Source organism: Trichomycterus rosablanca, chromosome 24 (assembly GCF_030014385.1).
Source record: "Trichomycterus rosablanca isolate fTriRos1 chromosome 24, fTriRos1.hap1, whole genome shotgun sequence".
Taxonomy (NCBI): Eukaryota; Metazoa; Chordata; class Actinopteri; order Siluriformes; family Trichomycteridae; genus Trichomycterus; species Trichomycterus rosablanca.
The window spans coordinates 15,655,924-15,681,764 of record NC_086011.1 but is presented as its reverse complement, the minus strand read 5'-3'; the positions used below and the strand labels follow the sequence as shown (position 1 = coordinate 15,681,764).

Below are 25,841 nucleotides of genomic sequence, written 5' to 3'. Positions count from 1 at the left end.
CTTACAGTATGATTTAGCGCTGCCAGACCCGCACCATGTCAACACTGTTTTGCAATTTTAATTTTTATCCGCTTCAAGGCCATCAACACAAGCAGCGAGTGTAAAAATGTTTGGAACACAAAAATGAAGATATGAGACGCTCAGACGTCCCTTCGCCAAAAAGACTCTTACTGTTTTGGAGTCGAGTTCCGGAGGGTTGTCGTTGATGTCTGTGACGGAGACGAGAGCGGTCGCTGTATTGGAGAGGCCGAAGTTCAGGCTGCCCTCCATGTCAGTGGCCTGCACGATCAGCGTGTACTGGGAAACTTTCTGGAAATAGGAAAAAAAAGGGATTTTACACAGAGCTGAGCAAATGTGTACTTGAATGAGTGTGGACATTTCTGAGACCACTAGGAACATGCTTTAATTTGGCATCCTGAACAAATACTTAAAGACCAAAGAAGATCAAGATGCGCTGACTGTCATGGACGTTTCTCCACAGTTACCTGACCTAGACACCACTGAACCTTTATGAGGACATTTAAAGACACCAATATGTTTGTTAACATCACAAAATGCTATCTGGAATATTGTGAATTTCAGATTTTGCACCAATTTGTGGAGTCCATGTCAACTCAAGTCCTGTCATTACAGCATTAAGGAAAAACAAACCAAACAATAAGAAATAAGAAAATAATAAGATATATTAAGGTAAATAATAAGAACCACGTATATGTGTCTTTTAACTTTAGCTGTACAGCTAAATTCTGACTCAAATAATTGCAGAAATGAACATTTATCAGACCAGGTGACTATTTTCCAACTTTATCTGTCTGTCTGGTGATTTTGCCTCCGACATGTGCACAGCCCTCCTCTTCTCGCCCATGCATTCTGCACAGGAATCTCTTCTGCCAATCAGGGTCCTTACACAGAGTATGAAGACCCACCCATCCACACATAGTCCGGCCCCCACCCTGCAGATACGGTGGCCAATTAGTATCTGCTGCCGACCAGTGGAAACGGCGAGTTTCAAACCGAGGAGTTCAGAATCTCCCCGCTGGTGTGCTAGCGGAATATCCAGCTGTGCCAAGGTTTAAACATTATTAAGGCCACTGTGGTCCTGGGAACACTCAAAGCCCTGAGTATTGTTTTATATTCTTGTTTTGACCCACACACAGTTTCTTGGACTTCATGGCTTGGTAAATTTGAGACCCTTATAGACCCAAATGTAAGGCTTTCCAGACAATTAACACCCCAACTTAGCTCTACACATGTTAAGAATAATTAAAGCCAACAGAACTTAGACCACTATTTAGAGTACCACAGCAAAGGGGTTAAACGTCTGTAAATAGGAGATTTCAGTTTATTTTATTTCTAATCATTTTTATCATAAAAACTAAAGAAAAGATGTAATTTGTCCTTTACTTGTAGATCAAGGGCTAAAAAGGCAGTTATATCCATTCAAAACCAAATCCACAACACATTAACATGAACAAAAAGTCAAGGGGGTTTGAATACCTACATCAAATTCAGACTGGGACGACAGTTCACGCTGAAATGGCTTTGGGTTAAGTCTCTAAGGGTCCTTGAGTGTCTCACACAAGACCCAGACTTAAACCCCATTACACATCTGTGAAGAGACCTGAAAATAGCAGCTCACAAACACGCGTCATCTAATCTGATGGAGCTTGAAAGGATCTGCCACGAAGAAGAGGATTAACTGCAAAAATCCAGGTCTGCAAAGCTGGTGGAGATGTTGTTCAAGAGGACTCACAGCTGTAATTGCTGCCAAAGAGGATTCTGAATAAAGAACTGAATAAAGGTCTGGATACTTTTGTGAAAAAAAGGATTTCAATTTTTGATTTAAGTGAAGATTGGTGGATAAAAATGGCAATTATATCCATTTAAAATCAAATTCACAACATGATAAAGTGTAGAAAATATCAAGGGGACTGAACCCTTTTTAAATGTCATGTATTTTTATGTTTGAGATTTTATTAAAAATGGAAATTGCTCAAAGTGACTCGCGATTGCTGTGAAAGTGAGATTGTCTAACAGGCATTACGCACAAACACGGCACGTTTATTCAACCAGACTGGATACAGATGGCATGGAAGGAACCATTTAGTGCAGTTATCCAATTTCAGAAATGCAAAGTGCCAGGTCTGCTGTAATGTTGAAAGAACTAGTATGACAAAAGGTAAACAGCATGATGAGAAAAACATGAAAAAATATGAATTTAAAGATACTTTTTTATTTTCAACTTTAATCAAACATAAAACCATGCTAAAAATCCTACTGAAAATAATGTTTGGTGGCGGAATATTGGAAGTAAAAATGACCAAAACTGGCCCTGGATAAGAGAGTCTGCTATATGTTATGCTATATAAATGTCAATTTCTGAGGAACTGATCCAAACAGTAACAAAAAGCTGTTGTAGATCACCATGCTAGGGACGTATACATATTGCATATATATAAATATATATATATACCCAGTTATATCTCTCCTTTACTGCTGCAGCCCCCTACCCTGACCGAGGAGGGCCGTACCTAACACACGCCCTCCGACACGTGTGCAGTTCTTAACCTACATGCACAAGGCGGGTTCACACAGGAACCAGTATGGCTTATGGGGAGTCACACACTGATCCGCATTATTCCCCGTCTCTGTGCAGACGCCATCAACCAGCCAGCAGAGGGCGCAGTTGCAGCAGTAATGAAAAATCCCTTCTGCCTTCCCTCATGAATGGCTTCAGTAGAAGTTCAGTAGAACTGCCAACATGTCAGGAGTTTGGGTGGTGCGGCGACCAGAAGGATTGGGAGGAAAAAAGGTGGACCATCATTATGTTGCCTAGCAATGCCACTCCTTAAATCGATGCCTATTTAATGATTAATATCGAATCAAAATTGTACATCTCCATAGGTCTTAGAATATCAGTATGAGCTTCCTTCAGCAGCGCTAAAACAAATCAGCGTAATTAATGTCAGACTTCGAATGTAGACAGCATTAGTGCTGAAGGCCAAGCTGATGTGATTAAAGAGAACATGCAGCGTTAGTTCAAGTTACTTATTTTAGCCCCGTTGCCTGGGGAGTGCTTTGAACTGACCATTACACTGTGGAGAAATCAGATACCTTATATGTTCAAAAGTAAGTGGACTCATGAAAATGAACTTGTTGGACATCCTATTCCTAAGCACAGACAATAATAATAATATGGTGTTGCCTTACCTGCAACGACTGTAAGAGACTCCACTTTGTTGTAGGTTTTGGGGTGTCAATTAAGTAAAAATACCTTTTTTAAGGTTAGATACTAGTTGGAAGAGAAAGTCCAGCCTTGCAGTTTGACATTCCAATCAATCCCAAATGTACTTAATGAGGTTTTGTGGAGGCCAATGGAGGAAAATCTCAAAAAATATGTATTTATGGACTTTCTTTGTGCACAGGGGCAAAATCATGATGGAAACCAGAACTCAGTGATTAGCTGGAGTGTAAAACGTTACTTCGGCCTTATTGTGTAAATTAAAACATGTACGCACGTGGAAATACACCAAAAAGTAAAGTAAGATCACTTTTCAGCCCATTAGGCACTGACCAGTAAACCTCACAGAGAAAAGCTTGACAGAGAGCAGAAAGATTTAGCAGGAAGACTGCTGATTCCCCACTATTCACACACACTGGCAGCTATACCCACTCAGACAGAGTGCCAATCGATTCCTTAATCAGCCATAGCACTGCAGATGCATTCCAACCCAGACTTGACATCAGTAGCTGAGCGCACACATACAGCCCCGGGCATGTGAAGGTGAAAAAAAAAAAGCAACGGATTCGACAATCTGTCCCGCACAGACTGCTCACGCTGCTTAAGGATGCACAGTTAGGGAACCCTAACAGACGCCCACACTGGAGGAGGGAACCAAACAATCAGGTGGAATAATGCCAGGGACTCATTACCAGCTCGGGGAAAGCACACTGCTTTATCTTCTAGTAAGCGCCTGCAAATGATGGGCATGCTGGCTCGTAACGTATGCCCATACTAAGGAATTATTCAGAGAATTACGGCATAAGGAGTGCAGATTTACGTAAATCGCTGCACCTATTTATTTTGGAGGGCACCATGTCACTGGTGCCAATGCCAAACATTATCACTGCAGTGTGGAGAAGTTTGCTACTTGCTAAGCAAGTATCTAAATCAGTACATCTTCAGAAGTACCTGAAGATCTTCATTCTTAGATTAAGGAGTGATGGATTGAGCTAGAGCTGAAGGTAAATGTTCCAACATTAAGGTGGCATTTCCCCTATATGCCTCGGAAACCTGGAGAACCAACAAGAAGACAGAGAGCCAACTCAGAGGCTTCGATTGGCTGTTGTTCATATAGGGTTGGAGCTGGACGTGGATTCCTCATAACTGATACAATTCCAACCTCTGCTGGCTGATTGGTGGCGCCTGCACAGAGACGAGGGATAATGCGTTGATCAGGGTGTATCTCTCTGTACACAAAGCTGATCCGCATATGAACTCGCTTTGTGCAGGTGAAAAGATGCATTCGGCTACTGCACACGTGTCAGAGCAGGTGTGTGTCAGTCTCCTCTCTCCTCAACCAGGCTGGAGATAAACATCAGTAGAGAGGAAGCGTAATGCAAAAAAAGCATTTTACTTATTTTATATCACTGATTTCATACAACTTTTAGCAATGCGTAACTCCGTGTCCGCATACTTTTGCTCATATGCAGTACATTACATTCAGTGAATCAATTTACATTAAACACTCTTCATATTAATCCCTAGAGCTAAATACCCTTCATTTACAAGTTCATTTAGACATGACAAGACTTTTTATTTAGCTAATTTGAAAGATGCTACCCTACGTTAATCCCCCACTTGATTGCTGATGCTTGTGAATGCAAATAAGATGCAAATACAAATATTGTGTATGTGTGTGTTTGAGGACTGAGAGTGCAAAGGTCAGTCGCCCTCCACTCGAGAGGGTTAACTGCCCCGGAGCTCTCAGAAGCTAGGATGATCCCTCACACCCAGCAATCCTGGGCTTCTGAGCAGGGCTTCTTCACCCCACTAATTACAGCATAAATATTCCAATTAAACCAGCGTTACTGATGAAAGCACTCTCCCCTCCCGATGAGAACGCGCCTGCCCATGTGAGGATGATAAAACTCCCCTCACGCTGCGGTTTCCATCTTCAACTGATGGCGCATCCTGCAGCTCGGGTGTTGACATTTCCACAGCTTCTGATTAAACGCCGCTCTAGTGGCGCACTTGCACTTCTAGGCTTCCTGGGAGCCCCATTAAACGTGTGCGCATGCACATCCCTCATCGTTTAGCCCTACGTGAGGTCATTCTCGTAATTGTGCTGTTTGCGCTCTGCGTATTACAGTTATTTGTTTTTTAAAGCTCTGCGCAAGATCCGAGCAGCACCCTTGACACGCTCGGTACGTATAGGTTATATAGGATGTTTGCTGTCGGCTGGGGTGGCAGGTAGGCAAACTCTCAGGTGTGTCCTATTTCAGGCGGCAGAGTGAAAGCAGGAGGCGGAGTGATTTATGGGCGATGCTCCACTTGCATCATGAGCACAGAGCATTCTTGCAACACGCAGACCTAGATACTGCAGATTTACAGCCACCTGCTACAATAGGTGGACCTACATACGCCATCCATCTGCTACAAACCTACAGCCAAGTGCTACCTGTACCACAGCACGTTCAGATGAAGACAAAATTTTACTAAGACTTCTTAACTTTGTAAAGCCTAAACTACCAAATAATTGCCAGAAAATTCAATTTTTTTAAACTGACGTGTTTGGGACCTTCTGTCAAATACAAAAATATATGAGTTTTGTAGCATATTTTATACATCAGGTTTTTAGATCCATCCATTCACTTAAATTCATCCATCTGTCCATCCGTCCATCCATCCAGTTACCCACCCAAATCCATCCATCAATCTACTCAAATCCATCCATCCATCCATCCATCCATCCATCTACCCTCCAAAATCCATCATTCATCCATCATCCATCCATCCATCCAGCTATCAGTCCATTCACTTAATCATTCATTCATTCATTCATTCATCCATCCACTCAAATCCATTGATCCATCCACTCAAATCCATCCATCTGTCCATCCGCCCATCCATCCATCCATCCATCTACCCACCCAAATCCATCCATCTATCCATCCATCTACCCACCCAAATCCATTCATCCATTCATCCATCCCTCACTATTACATACTTTTTTGTAAATTTATTAATTAGGTGTCCACAAACTTTTAGCCATTTAGTGAAGTTCAGCAGTAATTAGAGACAGATGTTCAGAAGAAGACATTTAACCTATTTAGAGATAAATCAAAAGATCAGGGATCATAAATGCAGGTCCGATGATGTACCCTGACTCATTGACCTCAGATTATTCCAGAGTGAACATTCAGCTAAGCAAAGGCAGAAGACCAAAGAACAGGATAATCAACAGGTAAAAAGGACAGAGAAGGTAAGGCCGTGACCCCTAACAGGTTTTTAAACATAAGTTTTGAGAACATGTAGCAGAAAGCAGAGCTACAGGCTATGGAAATGCATGCTGGTTAGGAACGAGTCTATGCCTTGAGGCAGAATAATAAGCAAAGCAAAGAAACTGCCCACAGCACCTCATGGCCTTCAGCTAGACGTTGGCTTGGAACTACAGGAGAATTTATTTAGTTTTGCTTTCAGACCACAGTAAAAAGCCAAGGTCAGTAATGATAAAAGGTAACAGAAACACGTCAGCGTTCACATACTTAGCAAACGACGTTCAGAATTATTACTGCTACTGAATTCCGAAGTGGATGGAACGTGGACTCGACACTTTTTTAAAGACGTCAGCCCATTTAAAGACTCATCGTTTTCACAATCTTCATAGGAAAGACTGCAAGCTGAATAAATAACCAAAGATGATTTTGGTATGCAAACACCTTTGAAATGCTAAAAATCATCTGTAACCTCATCTTTATCTCAGGTGAACTCATGTGGGGGCAGTAGTAGCTCAGCGGTTAAGGTCCTTGACTAGTAATTAAAGGCTGATGGTTCAAGCCCCATCACCGCCAAGTTACCACTGTTAGGTACCACAAACAATGCATCGTATCTTTTCGTTTACGAGATGTAACATAAAGCCTCCACAAGGGGAAGTTCACATACAGGTTTTTTTAATGCATTGTCTCCCCTTATTTCTCCCGATTTAGCGCATCCAATTTTTACCCAATTGAGTTACGCTTCCTCTTTACTGAAGCTGACCCCTGATTGAGGAGAGCGAGACTGCCACACGCCCCCTCCGACACGTGCACAGTAGTCGACTGCATTTTTTTCACCTGTACGAGGCGAGTTCATATGCGGATCAGCTTTGTGCACAGAGAGCCACACCCTGATCAACGCATTATTCCTCAACTCTGTGCAGGCGCCATCAATCAGCCAGCAACAGCCAATCATTGTTCGTGTAGGCGCCCAGCCCAGATGGATGGCAGAGCTGGGTTTCGAACCGATAAGTTCGAAATGTCATCTCTGGTGTGTTAGTATGTTTTACCGCCGCACCACCTGAGCACCATTATAAGTTTATTTAATTATTATTATCTTTCTCTGTGACCCTTTTTTCGGCTCGCGACCTTTAGGTTTGAAAAACCCTGATATAAACTATTTAAACCAATGAAATGCTGTGGTAATGAAATCATAAATAGTATTTTTTTTACTTGAATTAAATAGTAAAAGAGCATTAGGGTTAAGACTAACCTCTCTGTCGAGCCCGGCTGCTATGGTGCTGATCTCACCCGTGGCGCCGTTGATGGTGAACATGTTTGGGATGGGGATGTGTGGACTCTGGTTCAGGATCCTGTAGTGGACCAGGCCGTTGGGCATGGTGCTGTCATCTGCGTCAAATGCAGTTACACGCATCACTGACGTGCCTGACGAGAGACAGTGAGACAGATTCTAACAAACCAAAATGAGAGAAACTTTTCTGTCTAACTGATTCACTGAGCTTCAGTAGTTCAGTTCATCAGTTTTGTGCACAGTGTGAAACACACACACGGACATTAAAAAAAAAAAAACCTAATAATTACCACAATGTCTTTGTCTGCATCGTACACAGTGTTATAAACACACACACACACACACACACACACACACACACACACAATGTTCTGAATGAATCAGTGACTCATTTTATGTACAAACACTAGATGCCAGAGCATCACCGGCCCGGTGACTCACTTCCTCTGGGCATCTCTCTGTTACTTTGTGAGCAGGGCACACACACACACACACACACACACACACACACACATTGTTTCCAATATAATACTCACAAAATATCGCTCTGTATTTAGGAGTGTCCTGGCATTTTTGTGCCAAAGTGTAAAAGGTGTCCATTAACACATCGTTTTACATGAATCACCGACACAATGATTCGTTCTAATCTGATGGACATCACTGTACAAACGACTCATTTTAACTTGTGTGTTTTGTCCTATGTGAATTATTACTTAATTATTATTATTTTTATTTACAACCCCAAATCAAAAAGTTGGGACAGTATGGAAAATGCAAATAATAAAAACACAGAGTTTCTTACATTTACTTTGACTTTTATCTAATTGCAGACAGGATGAATCTGAGATATTTCATCTTTTATCTGCTCATTTCATTTATTAATAAACATCCATTCCTGCATTTCAGGCCTGCAACACATTCCAAAAAAAGTTGGGACGGTAAAGCATTTACCACTTTGTAATGTTGCTATTCCTTTTCACCACTTAAAAGAGGTTTTGGCACCGATGATACCGAGTGGTTTAGTGTTTCAGCTTTTATTTTGTCTCGTTCTTCCTGCTAACACGTCTTAAGATGTGCAACAGTACGGGGTCGTCGTTGTCACATTTTTCCTTTCAAAATTCTCCACACATTCCCTATTGGGGACAGGCCAGGACTGCAGGCAGGCCAGGACTGCAGGCAGGCCAGGACTGCAGGCAGGCCAGTCCAGTACCCGTACCCTCTTCTCCTGTAATTTTAAGGGAGTTTTTCCTTGCCACTGTTGCCCTCGGCTTGCTCAACAGGGGTTTTGGTCTGTTGGTCCTGGATTCTGTAAAGTTGCTTTGAGACAATGTCTATTGTAAAAAGCGCTATATAAATAAAGTTGACTTGACTTGACTTAAATGTAAGGAATACAGAATTCTTTTTATTATTTGCATTTTCCATACTGTCCCAACTTTTCCTGATTTGGGGTTGTATGTGTTTTCTTTTGCACTGTGTGAACACACACACACACACTCTTTAAATCGAATTGCTTTTAAAATGCCTCGTTTCATTTAAGCAAAATGACACAATATTTCAGAAAAAAATAAATTCAAGGCAATTTTCACTTGCATGGATCGCAGCAGACACTGTTTTTAAATTGAGTTTCATAAAACTGCTCGATTTTTATCTGTCATTTGTGTGCAGTGTAAAACATGCACATTTATACATATTCATGTAATGAATCGCTGCCGTAACGACTCACTTGCTCTTATTGTTTTTGTCATTGTGAAGTGTAAAACATCCGAACAACAACAAAACGACTCCAGTCTAAAACCTTTAAAATGTGCACACATGATTGTGAATAAATTTCTGTCAAAATGACATTATAGCAAAATAATGGCGAAACAATAAGCCAACCGTTTAATATTCTCTCAAATCAAATCTAAATCAGTGAGACATGGACTCCACATGACATCTAAATGTGCAATTCTTGCAAAATAAGCATTTCTATGCACATTTTAAGGAGATGGAGCTTATATTTTGGCTCATTAGTGTATACAATCTTTGTTAAACGAATCCCTGGCAACCTAAACACACATCACACATACACTACATAACCAAAAGTATTTAGACACCTGACCATGAGCTTGTCGGACGCCCCAGGAGCTTTGCGACTGACACACGCTCCCTTCGACACGTGTGAAGTACCGACTGCCTCTTTTCACCTGTTCATATGCGGATCAGCTTTGTGCACGGAGAGCCACACCCTGATCAGCATAATTTCTCAACTCTGCACAGGCGCCATCAATCAGCCAGCAGAGGTCATAATTGCACCAGTTATGAGGAACCCTGGTCCGGCTTATCCAACCTTGTGAAGAACAGCCAATCGTTGTTCATGTAGCCGCCCAGTCTAGCTACAATGCGATGCATTCAAAATTCCAGTTCTGGTGTGCTAGCGTATTTTATGTATTTGCACTCATTTTAAAAGCACAAACACGACAAAGTACCACATTAGTTTTTTTGAGATGATAAAAGAATCTATCTATTCTGCACAGTTACTATTAACATGCACCACAACCTTTAAAATCTCATCATTACGACTGTTCATTGAATCAAACTATAATTCTTCCTGAATGAGGAGCCTATAAAAACGTCTCCCTGAATCACTTCTATTCACCGTCCCATTACCTCCACTTAATGATCCAGCGTTCACCAGGTGTTCTTCCTCCCCGTAAACACAGCACTTTAACCATGACTCAATCGCGTGTGGGACGAAAACTTTATAGCCTTTACTCCCTAAAAACATGATTATTGATTTCGGCTGGCTCGTCACCCACCATCTCCGACGTGGGCGAGCAATTACAGTTGTTTCGCGCAGGTTGAAAATAATAATGGGAATAAACTTGGCTTTTCCCTCGATGCGGGCGAAATGTCACTGTCGCTCTTCCGTAATGTCATTCATAAGCGATATATTCTGCTGTCACCTTTATCAGCAATCGCTGTAAAGGGCAGGACCATACGTAGGTGCTTAAGAACACTCTACAAAAACACCATTAGTGCTCAACATGCTAATTGTTGATTAGGTCAATAAAAAAAAATAAAAAACATCTGAATTGCAAACAGAATTTGTTATTATGAGTGAGGAGAAAAACAACCTGAGCACTTTATACCATAACAGCAAAGCAGCATCTTTATAAACTCGATGACATTTATTTATTTTTTGTTCTGTGGTGGAAAAAAAAACCCTTAATGAAAGACCTCAGAGACTGGATTATGATTAAAAAATAGTTTTATTCTTGTCTGGATCGCACTGAAGTCTCAGATAGAAACTTGGTTAATGTGATAAGAAGGAAAGAAAATAATCACCCTCTACACTCCCATCACTGACCTTGTAGGGCAACGGAAAATTCCACCGTTAATGAAGATTTCTTTGCTAGAAAATAGGAAATGGTCTAAACCAGCTAGAACTGGCTTTTGGAAGTCATAAAACACATTTGATTCCATTGTAGCAGTATTCTTGGGATATTGGAATATGACTACTGGCAATCATGGCGTTAATACACAGTTTAATCACATTATCATGACCACTTCCTACTATAGACGACGGCAATAATCATGTTTAGTGAGCTGGCTTGGTGGGTATATAATGTGTGCGATAAGCTGTCTGCACATACACCGATCAGGCATAACATTATGACCACCTTCCTAATATTGTGTTGGTCCCCCTTGTGCTGCCCCATACACAACAAACTGATGCACTGTGTATTCTGACACCTTTCTATCAGAACCAGCATTAACTTCTTCAGCAATCTGAGCTACAGTAGCACATCTGTTGGATCGGACCACACGGACCAGCCTTCGCTCCCCACGCGCATCAATGAGCCTTGGCTACCCATGACCCTGTCGCTGGTTTACCACTGTTCCTTCCTTGGACCACTTTTGATAGATACTGACCACTGCAGACCGGGAACACCCCACAAGAGCTGCAGTTTTGGAGATGCTCTGACTAAGTTTTACCACAGGAATTAGGTTGAGCATTTGTGGGTTTAGGTCACTTCTTAAGGGCTGTTGTGGTCACAATCACCGTTCTTGCCTTAAGATTTTCTTCAACTCTTATACTGCCTGGAATAAACGTGTGAAGCTGTTTTGTCAGATCCTGATCGGAGCTTTAATGACTAATTAAACCTACACAGGAGGCGCCGGCCTTCGTCGTAATTGCTATAAGACAGTCCCATCATTTCCCTGACAAAAAAAACTTTGAAGGGATAATCACGGCTGAGGGTTCGATTTCAAACTTCATTAGGTTTCTGAGCAGGATCTGTCAGCAAGCTGGAGGAAAAAAGAGCTGAAAGGCAGAGCATAAAAAAACATGGGAAGTGAGATGAAAAACAATTACGACCCCGGCTGATCGGGCTGCATCGATGTCTAAAGAGGCAAAGTGAATGAAAAAGAGACGGAGCAGCGAGGAGGCATCTGATCGTCAGTCGAATTTTACTCCATGTTAAATTTCACATCCAGTTTTTAACAGACCATGTTTACTAGGGTTATTCACACTCGGTGGGAAAACAAAACAAAAACAAAAAAAACACAAACAGAAAATGAACAGTCAGCCTCCGTCATTATAAACAGTTTCATTTTAAAACAAATCCAGCAATGTAATTGCTTTTCGACCTAAATCACTGATACTCCACATTCCTCCTTTCACTGTTGACGTGTTGCCCGGACAGCTCTTGCTTCTCTCTCGATCTTTTCTTTATTCTCTCTCCAGAGACATGCCTAACACCATTACCATTGGCTGCCTAAACCCACCGGGCTGCAAATGTATCAAGGCTTTTGATTTATAAGTAAAAAAGCCCCCTATACAAACAAAACTACAGTTAAACTCAGTACCACTGGGTTTCAGTTGAACTTGCAAGATTCAGCCTTGAAGCCAAACGTAAAGACCAGTCTGAAACCAGTTTCATAAATAAAATACAGTTGGCAGCTCTTCTAGTTCACAAGATTCTGGTAGACAGGGATGCCAATATGAACCATCATCATCAAACTTCATTAAGACTTTAGGAAAAAGTAGCTTAAGCTGAAAGCTACAAGAGGTGACAGATCTGGGTAACATTTGCATAACAATATAAAATAGGGTAAATTCAAGGTCCTTAAATGTCTTGCCTGTTTCTTTTTTTTCCAAATGTATAATCGTATAAAGAAACCGTACCGTCCTGCCTGGTCTCCCTGTCAGTGCTGCCATTGCTATAGCAGTGATGGTTTCATATTTGTGGTCCCACCTTCCTTTCTGTGCCAACACCCCAAGCTCCTTTGTTCATCGTATGCTCCGTTTTCCCATGAAACCTTGATTATTTTGTGTATTCATACACCTTATGTAACGGGAGAATGGAATCGTGCCTCTCGACTGTAGTGGCAGGTGTAGCCCAACACCTTCAAGAATTGAAAATACAACCGAATACAAGAACACAGTGGTACCTTGTAATTCGACGCCCTTCACCGAGAAATTTGTACCCTTAAATTTGTGCATAAAAGATATGCAGTTCCACTGGACCATGGAACGAATTAACAGGTTACCTATACACATACATTCTTATGGGAAAAAATACCTTGAAACTCAACGACTTTTAAACTTGACGCCACAACCAACTGACGTCGGGTACCACTGCAACAACTAAAACGTAACAAGAAAATGAAGAGGTGGCTGAAAAAAACAGCAACAGAGTAACACATAAATGACAAAAACATCCACAGCCTGCAATGGCGAAAACGGATAAAAAAGGGATAGCGCAGAAATAAAAACTGGTTTGTACTGGTTCTGTTTTCTTGTTTCTCTTGATTGGACTGTTTGTCTGTGAACTGACCATTGCTATGGATCATGGCTATGATTTGCCCCAATAAAATGATCGAGTATCTTATGAAAATGTGTCTTATATAGTTTGTGACCCATGGTGTGACTTCCAGCAAGAAGGTCCTGGGTTCGACCCCCAGGCGGGGTGGTCCGGGTCCTTGCTGTGCGGAGTTTGCATGTTCGCTCTGGTTTCCTCTTACAGTCCAAAAACATGCAGTCAGGTTAATTGGAGACACTGAATTGCCCTATAGGTGAATGGTTGTGTGTATGTGTGTGTGTGTCTGCCCTGCGATGGACTGGCGCCCCGTTACTGTGTGCCTTGCGCCCATTGAAAAGCCGGGATAGGATCCAGCACCCTCCTGAGACCCTAAGTGGATAAGTGGTTAAGTAAGTGAGTGAGTGGTGCGACGTCCTGATTTGGGATACTGAGGGCTCAAGAATTCTACGCCAACAAAACCATTCCTGTGGACTGCTAAATATAATCAGACATCATAATTAGAAACTCACAATCAGCCAAGATTTTATCACTACCTAAATATATATATAATAAACTCAAATGCTATTTACATCACACCTCTCATCTGTTATAGGGTTTAATTAGTTGTCTCTGTTTATTTAATCCTACCTTAATTGTCTAGATATTACTTAGTCTGCCCAAGAACAATGGGCATCTTTTGAAATGCTCTTCAGGTTTGTTGTTTATAACACTCAGGAAGACGAAATGCCAGTAGGTCTTACAGCTCTGACAGCTACTGTTGGGACCTTTAGCGAGGCCCTTAACCCTACTCACAAACAGCATCTGTCAAATTAATAAATCACCAGAGTTCACAACACATTCCTCCCCTTACTGTCCAACATGCATTATAAGCTCTTCCATCACCATGTCCTTCATACCCCAGAAGATATTTAGCGAGGATTCTTGTGTTGAGTTCCTATTTGTATTAAATACACAATTTGGTTTGGAAATACTGTATAACCCAGACCAGCTCTCAGCTCTCGAGTGGCTCAACTTGACCAGCCTCGAACCCACTTAGTGCATTCCTCCAAGCAGGCAAACACATCTGCAGTGTTTGATGATGCTGCATCCAGTCTTGTGAATCTTCCCGAGTGGGTTTCCGCATCAGTGCGGCTCCTTTGAGGGCTATAATAAGGCAAATAGCCTTTCCCCTGCAAAAGGAGCCCAAGGCCGAGCCTCGCTCCACGTCCATTAAGCCAATTGAAACGTTTTTGCATCTCTCTCTCTCTCTTTTCCTCTTGTTCTCATCCGTCTTCATCCGCTATCCTTTCCCTGGGCTGAGAGCGATCGTAAGAGCTTAATAAACCCCATGACCCTGACGCTGACCGGGAGAAAACGGCTTAAACTCTCTCTCACACTGTTTGCAAACTTTCCCACAACGCTTCACTCGACACAAGAACATTCAGTGTTTGAGTGCACTCTGACACTCTTCTTTCATCGCGGGCGGCTCACTCGGCATTTTAACTTCAACGAGGTCTAAGAGGATCCCCGTGTCTGGGGTCATTTAGTCCGTGCGTCATGACTCAAGCAGAGTAAACAAATTACTGAATGAATGAAGGCTTAATTATGTGTAAGGCTGTTAGTAAGGCCCTACCTAATTCACGGCCATGAAACAAGCCTTTTCCAGTGTAATATGCAATTTGCTGTAAAATTCAAAATTTAAGGTTTGTGTTTAGTGATTTAACAATTTTCATTTGCGTAGCGCTCAAGTGCCTCAAGTTCACTGGTTAATTTGCACTATGAGGCGGTTCTAGTGTAACCGAGCATCTTTAGAGTTTGCTAAGTTTATAAAGTAAAAAATAAACTGTACATAGACAAACTATCGGGAGCATAAATACTTTACTGGTTTGTTCTTTTGAGGTGCAGCACAGACTACACAGAGATGATCAAGTGTGTAGAAAAGCACACTTTTCCATGATTATGGAATCCACAAAGAGACAAAATGCACTTAATACAAAAACACATACATCAAACACTGTCAGCACACCACAGCACAGACAGGTCTGTTACACCAGCAATCCTACGGCAATTCAGTTATCAATCAGTTAGTCAAAATGCCCAAGGTGTCAAAGTCTAAAGCAGCTAAAAACACGACTCGAGTATTTGAGTTTGGAAAACTCCCAACCAATTCTGTGGACACAGAGTGGGTGTGTCAAAACACAGGCAGAATTTTTGTCTAAGTCAATATAAAGCCTCGCACCGTCACTGGATGTTCTAGGTTTACATTCAGCTATTAAGGTAGGATGTTCTGTGTATGGTAGCTTCCATTAATTTTACCATTCAATTTTTAAGTGTCATTTAATAACCACCGTGATATGAAATTTGAGATTTTTGAAAAACAAGTTCTGTGAAATTAAGCACATTTTCCACGTGAATTTAGTACAGCCCTAGTTATTAGCATGGTAGAAAAGTTTGATAAATCTTAATGAGAAGTATGCCAACTTGTGCCAATTTACTGCTTTAACACTCGGTTTTTACTGCTCGTCCCTGAGCTTAAAGTTCAATCTATGCCCTTTGATTAAAGTCTCATTAACCCACTTCCTTTTTTACTCCTTTCACATCTTTAAATGACAATCATTGCCAGAACTGTATGTAAATATACTGTCACCATGGCATGCATGATATCTCACACACATCTCTGAGTGCTGGTCATGTTTAGTCCATAAACATAACAACACCGTAGGCCTTTTTGCTGCACAGTTAATACCCTGTGAGTGTACAGCATCCTCCGATACCGCACGCACAATTACTATTCACACGAGTCTTCCGGTTTAATTTGTGCCGAGCCTGAATCGTGACTGGAGAAATGAAATTGGATTAGCTGTTATAAGCGTGCAGTGTGTGTGTGTGTGTGTGTGTGTGTGTGGGGGGGGGGTGCTTAGGTGTGGGCAACCACAGGCAAGATTCAGTTAATCTGTCAGTGTGTTACGCAATACGGTGGAGGGGGGGTCTGGCATTCTGAGCTACATTACACTAATGGATTGAAGCGATAATTACAGATACACGTGTGGAGAGAGATAAGGACTGTTCTCAGCATGTCCTGATAAATGCTGTAACATTTAGACTAATACGTTTGAGTCTTGTGTCAAGAGAATACAGAACATATAATCTGATAAAGTGTTACAACAATGGACAACAATAAATAGCTGAAGGTGAGTAGGTGAGCAACAGTGTAACCAGTGAACTGGTCTACCTAAGCAACACACTTTACTAATAAGTGCTTAATTTCAGGCGTACAGTCACATGGGGTCTGTCTGAAAACCTAGTGAGCTGCCTTGCTGCCTACCTGATCAGCTGCCTCAGTAGAGAGGATTCCAACAATAAATCGAACTCATAAGGCAGATTATTTAGACGCACTACTTAGACAGAGGTTACAGCGATTACGTCACAGCCGTTTTTGCTTTGCCATTCAAACCAATAGGCTAAGGCGACACAACCCACTAGCAATCCAGCTAACGTCTCCCTCTGTGTACCGGACAATCAGCATGCCGCTCAGGTGGCGCAGTGGTAAAAACACACGCTGAAACCAGAGCTGGGCTCTCGAATACATCGTATCGAGCCTCAGCTCTACCTGCCGGCTAGGCTGAGCAGCCACATGAACAACATTTGGTTGTTGTTCAGATAGGGGTGGGATATAAAAAGCTAGGGTCTAGGGTCTCTATAAAAAGCTAAGTCTAGGGTCTCTCTCTCATAACTCATGCAATTACGACCTCTGCTGGCTGATTGATGGCGCCTGCACAGAGATGAGAAAAGAGTGCTGTCAGGGTGTGTCTCTCCGTATACAGTGCTGAGTTGCACTGCACTCGTCTAAGTGTAGGTGATAAGATGCACATGGCATGCTGCCCACGTTTCGGAGGGGGCGTGGGTTAGCTTTGTTCTCCACAATCAGAGCAGCGATCGGCATTGGTAAAGAGGAAGCATGACGCAATCGGGCAACTGGACGCGCTAAAAGGGAGAAAACGGGGAGAAAATGCATAAACAAACAAAAAAAAAGACGATCAGCGTGGTAGAAAAGATACAAGGACCATCTTAAGGACAGAGATGGTTCAGTCCATAATTAGGTGGACGAAATTTGAAACTACAACCACATAGCATACAACCACAGGTTAGACCCCTCCTTAAAACAATGCCTTCCAAGAACCTTCAACCAAACACCAAGTGTTTGGGCTGAATCAGATCCCAGCAGTCGTGTTTTAAAGTCTGGTAAAATAAAAGCCTTTCAAACAGAGTTAAGTCTGTCCTAATTATCACAATGGGTCTAGCTCTTTAAACTGTGCTAATGTTTTATTTCTGTAAAAGCGGCAAGTATTTGGCAACTTGGCAACCGTCTTTGACACAACATAGAAGAGTCAGAACAACAAGAGGCAGCAGTGCATCGGCTATTCCAGACTAATTAGCAGCAGTGGGTCAGTGTGTTTAACAAAAGCAGTTCTGCTGAACTAAGTTTTTTTTCACTGACTTTCTTTTTTTAATCTTTTTGCTTGTCTTTTTTTTTTTTGAGAGAAGCACTCAGAACTGTAAACCAGAGAGGTTCTCGTGAGAACCAGCTTCTCTGAGGCGTGACCTAACAGAATGTTCAGTTAAAATGGACAACCGGTGAACGCTCGGCTCTTCTCACTGACAGCCACTCCAGCATGACTTCAAATACACACGGTGCAGAAGAAACGCAATAAAAAAGAGACTGCATTAAGCTTTGATCAGACTGAGACTGTTTGACAGGAGACAGAGAGCAGAAAGCTGGCGTGAAGCTGGTCGGGTTCAACACGGACAGAGAACGATGGGTTGACCTGATCTGGGCTCTGCATCTATATTATTATCAGATTACCAGTAAACATCATTAAAATGTCAAGAGCGATGCGGCATAAGTGGGCATACAGTTATAAAAACAACATAAAAATAAAAACAATCAGTAATATTGTGGTGTGGTGGTGTGATGTGGCCCCAACATAAATACACAATACTGCCAAAATTTTGTGGACAATTCTGTTTAATCATGGGTTCACACACTTCCACAACACCTATTTTAAACCAATAAATGAAATGCCCTAGACTTTGACCTTAGACGTTGTGGTAACAGTTTGGTAAAGGTCCCTACCTATCCTAGAATCAAGCCAAACCATATAGACATGGACAAGTGTTGAGGAAATTTGGTGAACTGCACAGAGCCCTGATGTTCACCCTGCTAAGCACATATGGGACAAATTGGAACATAGATTACGAGGCGAAGTCTTCTAATCCACTCATCCACTGCTGCACAGGTGCCTCTGTCGGCTAACCAGGGTCCTTGCACAGTGTCTGAAGACCCCAGCCACCTTTTTCCCACACAGCAGACTTAGTGGCCAATTTTGTCTGTTGCAGGCACTGCCAATTGTGCCCGCTAAATGGCGCCCAGCCGACCGGTAGCAAAGCCGAGATTCGTACCGGGATTTTTTGTTACATATACGTATATATAGGATTAGGGGGTTTGCTCAAGGGCCCAACAAAAGCTGCATGGCAGCTGGGATTCAAACTCTCAACCTTTCTATTGATAGTCCAAAGCCTTACCCACTAGGCTACCACTGTACAGTTTGTTTAAGCTGTACAGTTCTATCTGATTCTATTACATAACAAATGCTTTTTAACCTTATTTAAATGATTCCACTCACCATGTTGGCATATGTTGGCAAGTGGCCACAGTATAATCAATACTAATGTTTTGCCATTAGAAAATAACAGACACCTCATTATCATCCCTGTCTGTACATACCTGGTTTGGATCCTTCCGGAACCGACCCGTTATAGACCTGGTTCTGGAACTCAGGTCTGTTGTCATTCATATCAATCACGTAAATGTACAGGTCAATCGGAGGCTCCATCTGATTTCCGTTAACATCCACTGCATGAGCTCTGAGCTGTTAAAAAACAGACATTATAAACAATTATAACACATTTATAACACTGGAATAACATCTTAACCTGTTCAAGAGGCTTTATAATACACCACCACACAATGTTTGAACCTAATAAGTATTGTTTTTACCAGGGTGATGTTAAAAGCACTGCAAATACTGAATCTGGTACCAGACTGCAGGCTGACTTTCTATTAGCCATTTTAGTAAGTTAATGTATAAGGCTCTTGGGGACAGGAAAAGAGGAATTATGTTCACACGAGCCTTTTCATTTCACCCCGGCGTATTTTGGTAAGGTTCCGGAAAGCAGCTGAAGGTAAGTCAGATTACGTTATACAAACGAGAGAGTGGCAGAGAATGCATTCTCAGAATAGATTGAACTAGAGAGAGAATGAGAGAAAGATTAGGAATAAGAAAATGCTTTATCATTGTTTAAATCTTTTGCAGATATTATAGTAAGAAAACGAAGGCTTTTATTAAAACAGAGCAATTCTGAATTATTTATTTATACACTAACACGTTTTCCTAATTAAAAAAAGAAGGTATTGTGCAACTGCATAACAAACTGGCACAAATGATCATTTAGAAATCTTGTATTAAGTAACGTGAAATATTTCAAAAGCTGGAAGAAATTAGCCGCCTTTATGAATTTTATATGAAGATTTTGATGTAAGTAAATTACACTACGATGGCACAACAGGTATTGTACTAGGTGCCAGCCAGTACTGGTTGTGTTTGCTCTATGCGTTTAATCTCAGCATTTGTTGTGTCTTTGCTGATTCTCACAGCTCACCAAGGAGTGTTCGTGTTTTTTGACCAACTTAACCCAGCAATAGATAGTGGACACCATCCAAGACGATCAACCAGCCAATACTGGCTTGTATTGTATATTTTACATCAGGTAAAGCATGCTATTTATTTACATTGATCAATCGATTGGGTGGCGCAGCGGTCTATTACAGTGGCCCACCACCACTGAGATTCAAACCCAGGTCGGCCGACTGGGAATCCACCACCGTTGAGATTCAAACCCAGGTAGGCCGACTGGGCGTCTACATAGACAGGATTGCCTATGTCATGTTCAAGGCTGAAGCCCTGCAATAGATTGGTGCCCTGTGCAGGGAATTCCAGCCCTGTGGCCAGTGTTTCCTGGTGGAAGCGGAAAACTGTCCAGGATATAAAAAGCAACAAGTGGTCACACATAAAAATATCCTAATATGTATATAATTAAGACGCATAAATGAGCATGCATAATTGTATTATAATCATACCCTGATAACCCAAATCCTGACAGCATCTGTGAGATACCTATTACCATTTTAATCGTAATATTATTAACAAATAATAACAAAAACACAAATACATTTTTAAAACAGTGCCATTTTTAAAGTTAAGTAAGCTCTGGAGTGAATATTTTACTAGTCAGGTCTGTTTCATGTTTTTCTATCTCTTGTGCTTGTAGCATAGAATCAAAAATCACCCGACTAAATAAAAGTCAAAATGTGAACTCCTCGTTCAGCAGCCCGAGCCACGAGGGTGGGGAGTGTATGTGTGGTATCTTATTGGTCTGAGGCACTACATCTTTGATCAATGGAGCCCCACTGTGCGGGGTGCAAATGTGTAACTTTATAGCATCATTAGTATGCTGGAGAGCAGATCTGGAACAGAGACAGAAAGAGAGTGATGGATGTGAGATTCCCATCTGAGGAAGCGGCTGCCAACTCAGCTGGCCTACAACCTCTTCATCAATAAAATACACACACGCTCACGCACACACGCTGACCACTGACCACAGTCCACCCGGCTCGCGTCTCTTCCGAAAATAGCCAAAATAATGTACCAAAAAAATATTGTACTAAAATAACTGGTAAATGAAGCTGGTTAAGCAATAAATAAATAAAAGTAAAAAATTATAAATTGAATTAATAATAATAAAAACAATAAATAAAGTTAAATAAAAAAATAGACAGAAAAAACAAGAGATGGACCTATCTAATGAAATATTTATTCCAGAGCAAGCCTAAATATATTTATAAATATTATTATATTAGAATAATGTCATAGTTTATGTATAATATATAATTTATGTAAAATCTCTCTCTCTCTCTCTATACACACACACACACACGCAAATCTCTCTCTCTCTCTCTATATATATATATAATTTTTACATAACCTATATTACTAAATATATATTTAAATATTTTATTTTTTATTAATTTTTTAAAATTTATTTAATTTATTTTTGTTTTATTTTTATCTTAAATATATTTAACATTTTATATAAAATATTAAATATTTAATAATATTTTTTCTAAATATATTTTGAAATATTATTTGAGTAATCAGCGAGTTCTCGAAAATTGACTGCTGACTATATGTTGTATGAAAGGGGTGGACTAGACAGTGTACACTTGTGATTTTTACAATTTAACGATGTTAAATTAGCTCAAACAAGGTGCTCAGTAAGTTGGAATACCAAGAAACAAAATGAAGAAATCCAGAGCTCGATGTACGAACATCAAATCAAGGGGCACGGAGTCACCACTGGCACACAGCCTCTAACCAGTTACACCAGTTAACCCTGGGAATGCACTGTACCCCAGCATTGTATATAGAACTCTGCTAGCATGCTTTTGCATCCATCAGGCCACAAAAATCATCAGTAACATTGGACACTGTGGGTGGGAGATAAAATCCGCCTGTCGTCAGCATTCCAATTCATTTCCGTGGATGAATGGAGTTCAGTTCAGCTATTTAACACTAAACATGACAAACTCATTTGTATGGACTGCACATCGTGCACAGGATGCTGCCGTGCTGAAACAGCAAAGAACCTTCCAGAACTTTTGCCACAAACTTCAGTAGAATTTGACTGTACGCTGAGGCGTTAAGATTTCCCTCCACTTGTACGCTGCTGCTCAGTCATGGAAGCCCCGGTCCTCCAAGCATGTAATCAACTGCTCCTGTGCTCACGTCGCTTTAGGAGATATTCTGGAGCTTTGTGGAGAAAACGGCTTAGCGAGGCAGGCAGGCAGGAATTTGACAGACTGGCAGCTTGGACAGGTGGCATCGCTAAGTCAGTAAGCTCTTCAGGAGTGACTCGACGCCAATGTTTGACTTACACATTCATACACTACCATGGTTGCTTTTATGTACTTGCTAGAAATGAGGGCAAAACAGCTTATTACTAGTTAGATGAACTAGTCAAATTCATCTAGTGTGCATCAATATACAGTGGTACCTTGTAACTCAACGTCCCTTAAACTCGAAATCTTTGAAACTCAACGCCCTTCAGCGAGAAATTTGTACCCTTAAACTCAACAAGTGTGCGACCGCCGCTTTGTTCAGCGCTCGGCATGATCATCAAAGTGCGAATATGAGACGAATCTGCATTTGTTCAGTGTTTTCATATTATATTTGTGTTATTTTCAGTGTATATATATATATATATATATAGTATATCAGTGTATATATGCAGTTCCACAGGACCATGGAACGCATTAACAGGTTTCCCATTCATCCTCATGGGAAAAAATACCTTAAAACTCAACACCTTTAAAACTCAACGCCACTCCCAGAACCAATTGACGTTGAATTTCAGGGTACCACTGTATTTCCAATAAAAATGAAATACTATTCCTAATGAATCTGTTGAAGTAGCCCTTCCTCTTGCAGCTATAACAGCCTTCACTCTTCTGAAGAGACTTTCCACAAGATTTTGAACTTGCGTGTGGGAATTTGTGCACATAAGTCAAACGTTTATCAGACAGTGAGATCAGACACTGGTTTAATTCCTAAGTTAAACTGGGATGAGGTCTGGGAAAAAGAAAAGTTGTGCCACACTGAATGCTGGGATTGCCTTCAGTGCTGAGGAAGTATCGAGCGCCCCTTCATTATGCAGTCAGAATATCGCTCAGAATTAAGGCACCTCAGTAGGCAGCATTTTAAGGTATCTAAGAATTTAGACATGCCTTCTTCTCAAGAATGTAGGATGACAAAATGCGTCTATATAGCTACAGAGATCAGTATGTTTTCAGACAGACCCTATATGGTAAAAGTAATATAAAGAGAGGTAACTGGATTGAGAGGTAACCCAGAATTTGATCTCTAGATGTTTCATGGCACGTTATGACACATGGAGGGCAGGGTCACGCTGTTCCTCATTTCCTCAGTCGAGTCAGAACACACTGACACTCAGGCTTATTATTCCTGACAAGTACACGCCAGCAATCTCTCTTAAACACACACACACACACACACACACACACACACACACACACACTTTATGCTAATCCGCACCGTGCCACCAAACCTCATACAAGTGACTAACTGCACAGAAATCCACTCTGTCAAAGCAATTTCCACCTGCTCGCTCGCCCTCGTGTCACATTCTTCAAAAGAAAAGCTCATAAACAGAAAGGTCTGAAGATAGAAGTAGCAGCAGGGCACATAACCAAGAAGAATAGACAGAAATGTCTTTGTTTTTGTGTTTTGTGTATTCAATACACACCAATTTCGCCTCACAAGCAGCCAAATAAATTTGTCTTTTGTTCGGTAGAAGACAGGTCGCGTCGGAGAAAAGTGAACCGCAGATGCTCAAAATTTTGGAGTAAGCGGATGGATTGCTGTGTACGTTTACAGCCGAGTCACATTATTTATAGGTCTAATTAAATGTGATTTACAAGTTCACGCGTCAGTTTTGTCAAACAATATAAAAACACTACAAACATTTGGAGTTCAGCTGCTGTTTCACTTTTAAACTTGTCTTATAGCTTAGATTTTTTGTGCAAAGTGGCAAAAACAACCCCATTATTTTACATAAACCAAAAAAAAAATGTTCCACAGGACCATGGAACACATTAACAGGTTTCCCAAACGTCCTTATGGGAAAAAATACCTTGTAACTCAACGTCACTTCCAGAACCGACTGACGGCGAGTTTCAAAATACCGCTGTATATTCAAAATATGAACATTTCATTCCTAGTTCGTTTATTGTGGTCTGGGTCACAATGGGTCCTGTGCGACAGCCTGGACTTAGTCTTGCAATGTTTCCAGTGCTACTGGCTGCCACACAACCCACAGACATTAGCTAATTTGTCCAGGCTGATTAGCAGCTACAGGGAACATTACTCCGACTGGAAACGTGTTTAAAAAAAATATATATATAATATAAAAAAATTTATATAAATAAAAATATTGGAAAGTATTACGGCTGTTCAGACTTACATGGTAGGAGGCTCTGAGCTCTCTGTCCAGAGGTTTGGTGACTGACATTTTCCCGGTTATAGGGTCGATGATGTACACATCGCTGGGTGGCTGATCAGCTCCGGCTCCAGTGATGCTGTAACGAATCTCAATGTCTTTATCCTGGTCTGATCGGATCTGCGGACAGAAACACTGGTACAATGAATAATGTGTCAATAATGAATCAAAACAATCACACTTTTTAAAGTCTGATTTAATTTACAAATTAGATATTTAATTTAAACGTTCTCTCTCAAAGCGTTACTTGTGTCTCATCAAACGTTGCTCACTACACCTGGGAGGCAACACTTTTAAAGCATACCTGGGACTTAGCTCTGACTTCCCGACTTCCTATCTGGTTGTCTGCTACAGCTTATGATTTTGTTTTGAAATATTTCAATTAATTAATTATTTTGTTGTTGTTGCATTTTTCCCCCAATGTTGACCTCCACTGACTAACACACGCCGTTTCCGACATGTGTGCAGTAGCCGACCGCATCTTTTCACCTGCATGAGGCGAGTTCATAAGTGGATCGGCTTTGTGTAGAGAGACACACCCTGATCACATTATCCACCGTGTCTGTGCAGGCGTCAATAATCAGCCAGCAGAGGTCATAATTGCATCAGTTATGAGGAATCCCCCTTCGGCAACCTCCACAGGTATTATTTAGGTGGTGGATGATTCTAAGCACTGCAGTGACACTGACATGGTGGTGGTGTGTTAGTGTGTGTTGTGCTGGTATGAGTGGATCAGACACAGAAGTGCTGCTGGAGTTTTTAAATACCGTGTCCACTCACTGTCCACTCTATTAGACACTCCTACCTAGTTGGTCCACCTTGTAGATGTAAAGTCAGAGACGATCGCTCATCTATTGCTGTTTGAGTCGGGCATCTTCTAGACCTTCATCAGTGGGGCGCTGTTGGCTGGATGTTTTTGGTTGGTGGACTTTTCTCAGTCCAGCAGAGACAGTGATCCACTCATACCAGCACAACACACACTAACACACCACCACCATATCATTGTAACTGCAGTGGCAGAGCTGGGATTCAAACTCTCAACCAAGTTTTGGATAAATCAGCACTGACAATCT

The 25,841-nt window shown here is 41.3% G+C and overlaps 1 protein-coding gene across 1 annotated transcript in view; it reads right to left on the bottom strand.

The window, feature by feature from the left end:
* Positions 1 to 25,841, bottom strand: part of cdh4 (cadherin 4, type 1, R-cadherin (retinal)) — a 203,578-nt gene that overhangs the window by 24,410 nt on the left and 153,327 nt on the right. The window contains exons 6-9 of the mRNA XM_062986402.1: positions 24,733 to 24,888; positions 19,361 to 19,505; positions 7,751 to 7,923; positions 172 to 309 (exon numbers count right to left, since the gene is read on the bottom strand). Coding sequence (XP_062842472.1) covers positions 172 to 309; positions 7,751 to 7,923; positions 19,361 to 19,505; positions 24,733 to 24,888 — 612 coding nt within the window. The remainder of the gene's footprint in view (positions 1 to 171; positions 310 to 7,750; positions 7,924 to 19,360; positions 19,506 to 24,732; positions 24,889 to 25,841) is intronic.